The sequence below is a fragment of the Diadema setosum genome, chromosome 6 (genome assembly GCF_964275005.1).
Source record: "Diadema setosum chromosome 6, eeDiaSeto1, whole genome shotgun sequence".
Classification (NCBI taxonomy): domain Eukaryota; kingdom Metazoa; phylum Echinodermata; class Echinoidea; order Diadematoida; family Diadematidae; genus Diadema; species Diadema setosum.
The window spans coordinates 15,423,281-15,436,053 of record NC_092690.1 but is presented as its reverse complement, the minus strand read 5'-3'; the positions used below and the strand labels follow the sequence as shown (position 1 = coordinate 15,436,053).

General features: G+C 39.6%; 1 protein-coding gene across 1 annotated transcript in view; it reads right to left on the bottom strand.

The window, feature by feature from the left end:
• Positions 1-1,835: 1,835 nt before the first annotated feature.
• Positions 1,836-12,773, bottom strand: part of LOC140229563 (ABC transporter G family member 23-like) — a 50,138-nt gene continuing 39,200 nt past the window's right edge. The window contains exons 18-22 of the mRNA XM_072309811.1: positions 10,082-10,170; positions 7,577-7,680; positions 5,974-6,133; positions 5,613-5,717; positions 1,836-1,942 (exon numbers count right to left, since the gene is read on the bottom strand). Coding sequence (XP_072165912.1) covers positions 1,836-1,942; positions 5,613-5,717; positions 5,974-6,133; positions 7,577-7,680; positions 10,082-10,170 — 565 coding nt within the window. The remainder of the gene's footprint in view (positions 1,943-5,612; positions 5,718-5,973; positions 6,134-7,576; positions 7,681-10,081; positions 10,171-12,773) is intronic.

Below are 12,773 nucleotides of genomic sequence, written 5' to 3'. Positions count from 1 at the left end.
CCCATAGAACATCTTCGGGATCAACTTTCCCGGGGGAAAGGGAAGAGGGTCACAAATGCAACGACATTGGCAGGACTCCGTCAAATACTGGTTGACGAGTGGAACGCCATTCCTCAGCAGCGAATCATGAAGCTAAAATCAACAGCATGAGGACACGGTGCCAGGTGGTGGTGCAAGCACTTGGGTCGTCCACCAGATACTGAGCCCCGATCATGTTCATCAACAATATAAAGACAAAGTAAACATAAAGTAAAGACAAAATCAAGACTATGCCATTTCACTTCTGTATGTCTTTGTTGTGGTTAATGTAGCGAGGTTCTGTGAGATGAAATGGTTTGAGTCATGATCGTTTGTGTGTGTGTGTGTATGTTTATCTGTTTTGTTGAACGCATACATGTTTCACTCCATAAAAATGCTGAGTTACAGTAAATGAACACTAAAGAAACAATGGGGAACTCACTCATCACGAGGAAACTGCATTAGGGACGTCAAAAATTGGGCCATTTTGCAGCTTTTAAATTCTGACTTTACCTCATATTTGTGAGCACTGCACCTCCATGTGAACGATAATAGCTGATAATCATAACAAGTATGGTATCATTTTAAAGAGAATTAAACAATCTTTTGTGGTACTAAGCACAAATAAATAATTTCTAAGGAAAAATGAGAAATGATCGATCAAACTCAGATTTCCAAACTTTTTTATGAGGAGTTTATGTGTATTAGATTTATTTGCCTTTAAAAAAATAAGAGGGCTTTTGTGAGATTGTACGGGATTCCTCGTCCCGTCCCATAGCATACTGATACGTGATGGATCATAACAAAAGTCATAATGTCGGGAAAATACATATTTTGATATTTTAAAAGACATAAATCTGTTTAGATTGGTATATAATTTGCCCTAATTTACAACATGGAAATATTTCTAAAAAGAAATTTAAAGTTAGACAAGGCAAGTGCCATAACGTGTCTCGTTTGTTGACCCTTGCTTGTGACCTTTGACCTTGTGGTGATCATCCACTTCCCAAGGGACATCTACCATCCAATTTTAGTCACAAATGGAGTCATGGATCAAAGATTATGACCCATAATAGAAACGTGCCATAAAAACTTAACATTGGACTCTAAAAGTTCGTTGACCCCTGACTGTGAGCTTTGACCTTGAGGTGACCTTCATATATGGTAAAATGTGAAACTTTGTATGACCCCTCTTCCCTCGAAGTTTGATTGCAATTGAAGCCCAGAGTAAAGAGTTATTGAAGTTTTTGTAGCGTTACGGACAGACGACGGACGGACGGACGGACGGACGGACAGACAGACCCGGCGGGTAATCCCTTAGTCTCCCCACACCTCCGGCGGGCTCGACAAAAACTGTAAATGTTATATTGGCTAGGTTGGCTTTACGTGCATTTTCGTCATTTGAAGACCTCCGACTTTCTACGGGAAACGTAATGACGTACCCACATTTCCATGGTGTGTTTCTTTCATTCCTGGCAACTTGGTTCAATGTTTTCTTGACGTAGTGAATTTTCCATTAATCCACCTTGTTGATGGCGATAGGCAAGCATATGTATTACCGAACTGAAGTGGAAGTCTCCCGTGTTCTCACGCTAGCAGTGTCTAGGAAGTGGTGTTTGAAGTTCTTCTTCCGTTTCATATTCCTACTACCGTGAAGAATATACGCACGACGATCACACTGCTGAACGCGAATAAAACCAATATTTTATGCCCTTTTGAAGCATCTCTTGGCCTGACTCTTGCTGAGCTAGGTCAAAGTCACAAATAGCTATGTCAGGATCAGACATTTGCACCAACTCGGCTTTAAGCAGCGTTGCTTATCTTCTGACCTTCAGAATGATTGCAGACAAGATAAGAGGGATGACCCACCATGCAGTTGTGATGACGTATCCAATCCATACCACGAAATGATCTACGCCCCAACCTGCGGATAAAATGTATGATAAGCTTCACGTCTCTCACAACACTGGACGAGTTTCATTCAATATTGGAATCTCTGTCATTGCAGGAACACTTGAAGAAGGTCCTACATGTTGGCTCCTATATAAATTCTGCAGTCTGATTTGATTTAAATGTCCGGTATGTACATCACTGTTTTTTTTTTCTTTTGTCCGGTAAATTAATGAGAATAGCTACTGAGAATTTGCGTAGGTATGAGGAAAGTTCCAATGGAAAAACGAATTTGTGTTGGATGTTTTAGAAATTATTGATTAAATACATTCTATCAAACTTTCTCGTTCTTGCAAATGAGCGGAATATAGAGGTTACCATGAAGCTTGTATTCATTTTAGAATAATCATCTACAATTGGAACGCAATAAAGATATAATAAAACTGCGGTGTTTTGGCCATTTTCGTATATTGCTCTTGTGTCACATCAATCAATCAATATTTTATAACGTATTTTTGCATGTCCTCAGTATCTGATATACGTTTCCACTAACTGCTCTTGTAACTGTTTAGACTCAGGCTTGTAGGTTCTTCACTAAAATGTGTGTAATGAAAAACAAAAAAGATATTTTTAAGATGTAATTTTCAGATTGACATTCATTCCGTGTCAGGGACCGCGCTATATTGTTTATGTTTTTACAATATCAGCTCTTAGTGGCAAAGTGTGAAAATTGACAAACTAACAACCCCGATTAGGAGAATCAGTATTAAGATTACGTTATGTGTAAGTGTTAAATTCTTGACTGTTCCGTAAAATTGCATATCCTTTAATGCCGCCCTCCGTCTCGCAAAGAAAAAAAAATCACATACACACACAAAAAAAAAAAAAACAGAAGCAGAAAGCAAAAAAAAAAAAAAAAATCCCGACACCACCAAAGATCCCATCCGCATCCCATGCCATCGCCTGCCAGCGATCATGCTCCCTTTTCCAATTGTCTACCATATTCAGAAGCAAAGGAAAGAAGAGGGCGGATCCTCACAGGTAAGAGTTTATCATGAGGCAGACTGAGGGTATGTTTATCATCTTATCTGTAAGTGATAAATTCTTACCTGTGTCTTTAAGTGACAGAATAGCACAGATCCCCACAGGTTGTTGAAAGAGTGTGGTGGCCTGAAACTGGCTGGAGCCGAACTCCAGCCAGAGATTGACGGGCCAGGCGGGAGGTTGCGGGACACAATACACATAGGGACGTGGAACCGAAAGAGGCTTAATGCGTACATCAGTCAAATAACATAAAATTAAAATGCCTGCTTGATTTGGCCTACTGATCTAATGAGTCCAAGAGGTACTATAAGGGACGTTGTGCACGTGAACGTTAAGCGTTTCTTTGCCGGCAGACTTGATACACTTCATTAACCACCTTGGGAAGGTGCCCTTGGAGGCAGCCTGGTGAGTTGCAATGCGGTTGCAATGCGGTGGTCAGAGTTCCCCAAAGAGTGCTGATAAAAATGGACGTGCTGCTTCAACGCCAGCACGGGGCACCAAACATTTTTCTCTTTACGCGTGAGGAGGAAAAATGGCCGGAAAACTTCGAGGGGCCCGAAGATTTTCTTTTTTAATGCCAGGAAGGCGGCCTTGGGCATCTTCCCAGCGCTAATGATTGGATCTAGTGACAAAGCACGTTGACCGAAGGAGGCAGCTTTGAGAAATACAGTCTTGACTATACGGGGGAGCGATCCTGAAAGCTGACATGCATAGAGGCAATTATGGCAGACCTATAATACCCTCGAATAGTTGACATAATGGCATCATATTGAACAGTGGTGATGAAGAACTCTGCTAGCCCCTATAGGGGCAGAACATGGACTAAGCGGAACGGGAGCACCATTCAAGGTAACCTGCGAGTGTAGAGCCAAAAGTATAAGTCTGTTCGATTCTCCGTGAAAACATGCTGCTGAACTGGCAGCTCTTTCAGAAACTCCTGTCGCCGGAAAGCGGCAAAATAGTGCGATGCATACGACTTGGATCTGTGTGTGGGAAAAGGGAGGTAGACTGATGTAGAAGATCCGGAAATACTTGGAGGAGTTTCAAGGGAATGCCTGTGCCTGATTCCCCGAGTCTAGCTGAGCAATGTGTGTGTAACCATACCATCCAATCTAATGGTGTAAGTTCTGATTCAGCCAGGTAACGTTTAATAAAGGTACAAAATTAAATCAATTCATCTGGACTTACTGTTTTAATTCCGTTTCACGTCCGATCCTGGACGCTTCATCAGCTTGTCCACTGACGAGGCAAAGGAGAAAGAGTAGGAACATCTCCGGGAAGCACTTCGCGCGTGTGGTTACCACAGATGGAGCATCGAGAAAGCGATCCGCCCACGCAAACATCAACATCGTGATTATCAAACACGCCCAACTGAGCAGCGCCGGAGGATGCCAGTGTCTCGGTGCCCTACGTCAGCGGACTTTCTGAAAAAAATCTAACGGATTCTTTCAGGCTACCGGATTCCTGTCTACTTCAAACCGGCTCACACACAGAAACTGGTCCATCCAAAGATAAGGTACCGAAGGAAAAGAATAGCAACGTGGTCTACGCCATACAGTGTCAAGGAGAGGGTTGCCAAGAGAACTATTATACGTCTGTTGAGAATGAGAAGGGCGTTAAGTTGTCTTGAACACTATGGGTTTTGTGACAACTTAACGCCCTTATCATTCTCAACAGACGTATATTGGCGAAACCAAGCAACCGCTACATAAGCGCTTATATCAACATCGAAGACCAGGTACACTGGGCAACGATTCGGCTGTCTTCTCCCACCTGAAGACCTTCAAACACAACTTCAACGACAAGATGTGCGCATTTTAGACAAGGAGCCTCGGTGGTTTGAGAGGGGGTCCGGGAAGCCGTCTATGTGAACTCCGAAAACCTCTCTCTTAATAAGGGTGGGGGGCTGCGACACAACCTCTCCCGGGTGGACAGCTCTGTCATCCGGAGAATTCCTCGTTGACACTTCGAACAATAACGTCGGTAGTGCGTCTGCGCCGATTGGCAACGACGCCTTCCCGCCACCAAATCAGACGAGCTGATGAAGCGTCCAGGATCGGACATGAAACCGTTCTCGAAATTAAAACAGTAAGTCCAGATGAATTGATTTAATTTTGTACCTTTACCGTCGTATCTAGTAAGAGGCAAAACACTCAGCCCCTCAGATAGTACATAAAATGGAGGTCCCTTGTGTGAGAGAGTCACAACTCATGTACGTAAAAGATCCCGCTCCATTCAATCAGAAAAGAACAGCTAGGGTGCATAGCGAAGTGAAATGGTCTCTCATGGTCTGACATCCAACTGGACCAGCTAGTGCAGGTGAATGTACGCTATCCAGCCATCTCATATATAAAATAATAATAATAATAATAATGATTTTTAAAAAGCTTTGTCTACCTGTTAGGGCAGAGAAGAGCACAGATAGAGCTACGCAGAACACGGGACGTTAAGTGACGGTCGCAAAAGGAGAGAGCAAGCATTACCGCTAAGAGGTAACAGTGGTTGGGTAGGTCCACTGGGGTGGTACTGGGGTGTAGGACACGTCAGTGGGCTTTTTCTTTCTTTGTTTCGCGAGACAGAGTGCGGCATTAAAAGACAATACTATTTGAAGGATGCTGATCACATGCAAAACTGACGAGGGTAGATTTAAAATGACTTACCTTTGCTCATTATTGCACGAAGTCCCTCCGCAGCGTATGTTTGTGGTAGTGCAATAGATATCCAGTAGAGTGGATAAGGAATGGCTTGAACAGGCCAGATTATTCCTGCAAGAAATGTAAACAGTGTTTACATAATTAAGACATAAACACCAACACTATTCCCGCCTACTATGCATGCAAGTATGCCCTACTTACTTGCCTTCTAAGTTATCTTCTACCCGTGAACCTGTAACAGGTTTCCAGAGTCTTACTCACATAATTTCCTTCGTGCTAGTTACAAGAAGTCAACAACACCAGGCAAGTAATCACTACAGTTTCAGCTACTACGGTTGGGAAGCGATGTGAATCACAAATTATTTACCACTAAGAAGCATGATGGGGTAAAAAGAACCCAAGGCAGCCTGCACAGCTCCTGCCTCCGTGTCACAGATAGACGAGATGAGTAGGCCGAATGACATACCACACAATCCTTGTAGAATACACATCAGCACGATCAAGAAAACATTACCTTCGTTGGGAATCTGGAACGATAGTAGAGGAAAAAAAGATCGAACATTGGCTAACGTGACGTTTACAGATCGTCAGCAAATCATTTATTTAGAATAAAACATTCTGGAGAAATCCAAAGGAATAAAGGAAGTATATAACACAAACATCTTTGATCAGATGACAAGCACGTTAACTGTTAACTGTATACAGGCATTACGGTATGTGGGTCTCCAGTAGTCGCACCCGGTGCATCAAAAGATGTGTGAAAATGTTGACTGATTAAAAAAGGTTATTATTCCTGCCGACTTTGTATCTTATTTATCATAGAAATTTCCCGTCCGCACAGCAACAATTGATACATTTCATTGATGCATTTCAGCACGATTTACAGAATCGGGGAAAAACGATGATATGAAATTTGAATCGAAATTATCGTGGTACTCACAAGCCCGCCAGTACTCCATACTGTCGTAATGCAACGAGGCACAACCCAAAAGTAACGAGGGGATATTTTCGAGAAATGACAGCTAGTACATACCAGACGACTTCATAAATACTATGAAAGTGCTTTTGTTTTGTTTTTTATCTTACTCCATTGTCTTTGCAAGCATAAAAGTATGATTTTTATATCAAATTAACCATTTTTACACAACACGCATAGATTAATCATTTGATTCTCTTTTAAGTGTGAGATAATTTTTTCTTTGTTTTCATTGTCAAATTACTATACATCCCCATACGATAGAAAAATGTACACATGTACTGCCAATTAGACAAAGTTCAGCATTTCAGCTTTCAAGACCAGCAGTATTGCTATACACGTGCATATTTGCATAGAATGAAGATGAAAGAGTATCTGTAGCCAATTTGTCATTAAAATGTACCATTTGTCATTAAAATGTATCTTCTAAAAAACTGTTACTCATTTATGCTCTTCAATATTTCATATAGGTGGTTTCTATTTATCTCGCAAAAAAGTTACAAATCTGAAACCCCATCTCAACTAAAAGTATACCATTCCTTTTACATTGAGCATTGAGCATAATTACCATGGTATGTATTATTTTCGAAAGTTAAATATTCATATAGTCAGCCATCGATACCATTTTCATACCAAATATTACAACAGAGTATGTCTGAAATTACACTGATTTTTTTCTTTTTAATAAAGAATAATTATTGCATTCCACATTACCAACAAAAGGTCAATGTGGGTTGATATCCTTCCATTCAAAATTTGATTAGCCTTGAAATTTATTAATTTCTCTCGCATATTTCAAATATTATATGAAAATGATCTCTGCAAATATTTGTTGTACTTTACAGTGTCTTTTATACCGACATTCCTAGAGAACTACATTTTAAAAAATCTATTTCTCTTGCTTTGCACACGCGCACAATGTACACTGTATTTTAAGACGAAGACTAATCACCGAATTAAATAGAACCAGAATAATGATACCAGATAGAACTACCTTGAAGATAAACATGGTGAATAAGAGCACGACTGTGATTTGGACTGCGATGACCAGAAATTGCATGGATACATGAGCGATGGTCACCTCGCCAGTGCCAACACCTGTGATTTGACAGAAAAAAAAAATGTTTGTTAGCAGTATGGTTCTGAAATTTTCAATCTATCTTCAACACAGCAACCTAATGCATTATTGACATAGCATTGGTTACATAGCAGAAAATGGAATCTGTTCATCCACAGATATGTTTATGTACATATGAAACACATTGGCATAAGGCATGGATTCATGTATCTGTAATCAAAAACATGGAAACACGGTTCATTTACAACTATTTTCATGTGCAAGGGAAATATTCTGAGGTGTTAAAATTTTCCATTCCTTCTGTAACAGTTAAAACGACAGTATCAATATTATTGTTATATAAACTATAGCTTCACAAGGGAAATTTCGTCAACAGTCACATTAGGTCGTGAGTGACAGATATAAGGAGAGAGAGAGAGAGGGGGGGGGGTGTAGAAGATCCAGTCTGTTTAACATATCATTAGCGAAAATCATCACCTATTCTTTGTGTTGTCAAAATCTTCCTCTCTTTTTTTATTAGGTGACACGCTACATAGCGTATCACCTATTGTATCTGTACGGAGTCTTCCTTTCTTTTTTTTTTCTTCTTGATTTCTGCCACATTTTGCGGACCCTATATCTTAAACGATCGCCCCGTCACTGTACAGGCATGCCAACCTCGAAACATTGAACTGCACATTACTTGACGATAAGACCATTCTGAAGCAAATAATTTTCACAATAGATATATAATGTACTCTTAAATGAATCTCACAAGGATTGGAACAATCATCCCCCAGCTTTCCAACTGATTCCCACTGGTTAATTACTAGCCATCCCCTTAAACAATGACTTCACTAAATAACATGAAAATTTTCCATCGTCTTATCTTCATATCAATATCTACTGACGATAAGCTTTTTATGATGCTAACTTATATCTCTGACGTCATTTAGGCGCCATTTTGTGTTTTTGAGATAATGTTAAATAATTGATTATATTTTCATATAATGTCACTTCCTTATCATTTTCAGTAGACATAAAAGTTCAGGTCACGTCTTATCTCCTTACGCTATGCTAATCGGACAGGTCATCATGCTCAAAATGCTCAAAATGTTTAAGATAAAAGTTGGTTTGCGTATTGGATTCCTCCAAGTGTGAGTTGATATCCCACGAATGTTCCGTTGCCGGTGTTATAGTATACGGTTTTGCAGACACATGCTGTCCGAGAGTCTGACGATCGGGCAATGTATTTTTTGAGTCATTATCAAGGGTAAAAGTCGGTCATAGCCACAGTACAGCCATTAGAAAACGTAAATATGACGTGAATAACAAATTGGACTATTCAGGGATGACAGAATTATAAATATTGTATCTCTATATCAAAAACGCTGCTGTTATATATCCATCATGACGTCGACATTATCAATATCACACTATTGAAATGAATGTCTACTTCGGGAATGTATATCCTCTTTACTCTTTCAAGACGATTTTGGCTAATTTTGGTGCTCTTTATTCATGATTGGTACCTTCTAAGAGAGGACAGTTAGAAATCAAACAGTGCATTTAACAAAGTATGCTATTATTGATTTAGAAGTAATCACACCCTGTCTATTCCTCAATTTGTGACCCTCTTTTCCACGACCAAGGACAAAATCAAACATGACTCTAAAGTGTTATAAGGGTCATCTTGTCCTTAAATAGTCCTTTTGAGTATGAACCTGGACCCTAATTTACATGACGAGGATGGCTATGTATAAACTTTCCGTTGTTGCAAAATGATCAGTTGGTCAAATTCCACGAGCCTACAAAATTTTACAAAACAAAGGGAAATTGTATGTGTGTGCGTGTGGGTGTGTAATGCTTTACAAACTGATTTCATCATGATTAATATCGGAGTTTAGCCCAACTTGAAATAAAAAAAAGAAACAGTTGTCCTGCCGAATACCTACACGCAATTTCTGTTTGTTTTGTATTGGAGGTTGCAGTGCTGTAAAGTTTTGTAGGCTCGAAGAGTTAAACCATCTGATCATATCATAATTATACTAAGAGTAAGTTGATACATAGGCTCTTGGTTATGCAAAGTGGGGTCAAAGTTCATGCTTAATAAAAAGGCCTATTTTAAGACCAAGATTACCCTTATAACACTTTAGAGTTCTGTTTAATTTGTTTGTGTAGGAATCTCTCCCTTGGTCGCAAAAATGAGAGTTAAAATATTGAGAAATGAAAGGGTGAGATTACTTTTGAATTAATGACACCATACGCTGTTAGCGTGTCACCTACTGAAAAAGAAAGGAAGATTTCGTACGAATACATTAGGTGATGCGCCCATATAGCGTTTCACCTAATAATCGCAGACACCAAACACATATCACTCTACAGTTACCCGTTAGGTACATCCGTTTTGTCAGTTTGTCGTTTTACCATGCGCTTACTGACCTGCTACCCACGTACGGTCCATTAAACCTTCCTTACGCTCCACCACAAAGGTCACGGAAGTCAAACCCACCGCCAAGAAGAAAATAACACTGCATGACATAATCGAAGAACAACAGAAAGCTTGAAATGTGATTCATTCCATAATATCATAATCACACGTTATCATAATTTACATGTTTTTGGCACACTGTACTAAGCCACTTCGTGATTTGTTCATGTGCATTTTCTCAAATGACATGTTTTTTTTTTTCTGTTGGTTATGGCACTTTATTTATTTTCAAAGTTTTAAAATCTCAAGCTTCAAATATGGAACAAGCAACAATTCATGAAACTCTTTGTAAACTTAAAGGTAGTATTCACCTCCGAATGAAACTATTAGAATATACTAAGCATAGGTTCCACGCCCGTATGGTTGGGCGTTCGAAAAATCTTCCTCCCCCACCGAGCAGGGTCTGGTTGAAGAATAAAAAATGATATATAAAAGTGAAAACGTTTTCCAAAAGCTTAAATTAAAGCTTAAAATGTTCATATCAAATTTCTACAAAATCTAAATCCATATATACAAATAACATTGAGAGGTCGATCCCATCCCCCCCCCCCCCTCCCCGCTTCGTTAGAGTCGTGACTCCGAACATGGACCTAATAACGAATGAACTTTCAACAAATCAAACCACTTTGAAGTGCGAGATTCGCCGCCACCTGACTAAGCGCACCTCAGTACAGGTGTCTCGAAAATTATGCTTGCATTGCATGCATCGTCACTGACAAAATAATTCATTCCGGTCTTATTTGGCTGATGCGCCTTTTCAATCGGAAACGTCTTTGAATAAACGCCAATGATGAGCTGGTAGCCAGCGTCACAACATGACTAATTTTGCTAATTTCGTGTCATTCGCTTGGAAATCACAGACTCGCTCACTATCGCTGACACATACGACCTTGCCTTATAGTGAGAGAAACATATCCGCTTCCCTTACTGTCTCTTTTTTACTCTAGAAAATGTGCGGTAAAGATGGAAAATGAGATTACAAATCATCATCAATAGCTAAAAAGTTAGCTTTTTCTTTAAAAGTATCTGCATTTCGCTAATGAAGATATCTGAGCGATGATATACTGATACATACCACAACTGCACATGCATTTTTCTTGATTTACGACAGTTATTTTTGATAACTGCATTTGGTTTATAGTTTGGTTTATAGTTTTCAAAGCTGTCTCCTGTTTTGCTCTGGCTTGTCGTCGGCGTAGATCATAAGATCAAAGCAGGGAAGAATGACTGAAATGTTTTCGTGACACTTTTGACATAGACAGAGGCATGCATAAATTAACGACATGATGAATGTCCATGTATGGTAGGTCCATGCTCCGAATGAAAGGCAGAACGAGATATCTCGAGAGCCAGTTAAAACTCGACCACGACCGTTAGGAGGCTAGGAGGAATTTTTGACCCCTTTTTCTTTATACTCGGATGTTAGAGATTTTCAAATAATTTAATCTGTATATAAGAAAATCACCTAACAATTACATTTCATTTTTGTTTTTTTTTTTTTTTTTTGTGGTAATTACAATAGTTGTTATCGTTTCTCATGATATCTGTCACCACTCAATTCACTTCCATTTTCTTTGTCATGACTGGTGAGCATTATCCAGCTCCATATAGTGCATATCAAGAAAAGTCTATGTTAGGAGGGCTACTGTTTCATAATTGTCAGTAATGGAATGCAATGTTGGTCGTGAGGAAAGGGGATCTCTTCCTCTGTCCATTTATGCATAATTACATTGACAAATGTCATGCATGACTGAGCACATGGACTCTAATGACAACAAGGACAAAATGCACTTTTTCCAAGTTTGAGTGTTATCGCTAAAAGAACACTGAATGGACGAGATCTGTCAATTAAAATGGTCAAATTAACAGGTCAGCCTGCACGACAGCAGGTTTGTGTTTTTAGGGTTTCTTCTAGCTTTTTATTGTCCATAACCTCAACATGGCCACGCTGTTGATAACTTGGTCACTCCCACAAAGGCTTACCCATTATCCGCTTTTCTTTCTTCATATCTAAGCTATGTGTTGAATAAGAACACAGAAAACGGACTTTGTGGGTTGGCCTTTGTGGGAGTGACCAAGTTATTGGACAGGTGGCCATGTGAAAGGTTATGGACCACAAAAGAAACCTAAACACAAACCCTTTACACAAACCTGCAGTCATTCAAGCTGGCCTATTTATTGAGCCACTTTCACTGACAGATCCTATCCATTCAGTGAGACATTCATTGTTCCTTCATGTGACACTCAAACATGGAAAAAGTGCAATTTTTCGTTGTTGTATCTTTAAAGTTCATGTGCTCAGTCATGCATGACATTTGTTAACATCTAACACTGCGCTCTCTATAGCTGACAATCATGAAATAGCAGCCCTAGGAAGTTGGATTACTTTTTTTATACGCACTGTAGACCTAGTACATAGCGAAGACGAACATTCGGAATAAAAGGTGGCAGATATAAAAGGATTTACCCTCTCACACCCTGAATATTTATTTCTTCAGTTTCTTGATTGACAGTTTCAACATTTTCCGTCAAGAGTTTGTACGAGATCATTGAATTGCAATTCTAAAAATGGAAAAGTTCCCCTCCTACCTACCACACCCTCCCCTCGCTTGTGTGCTCCCCCAAATATTGAACATAATCTGC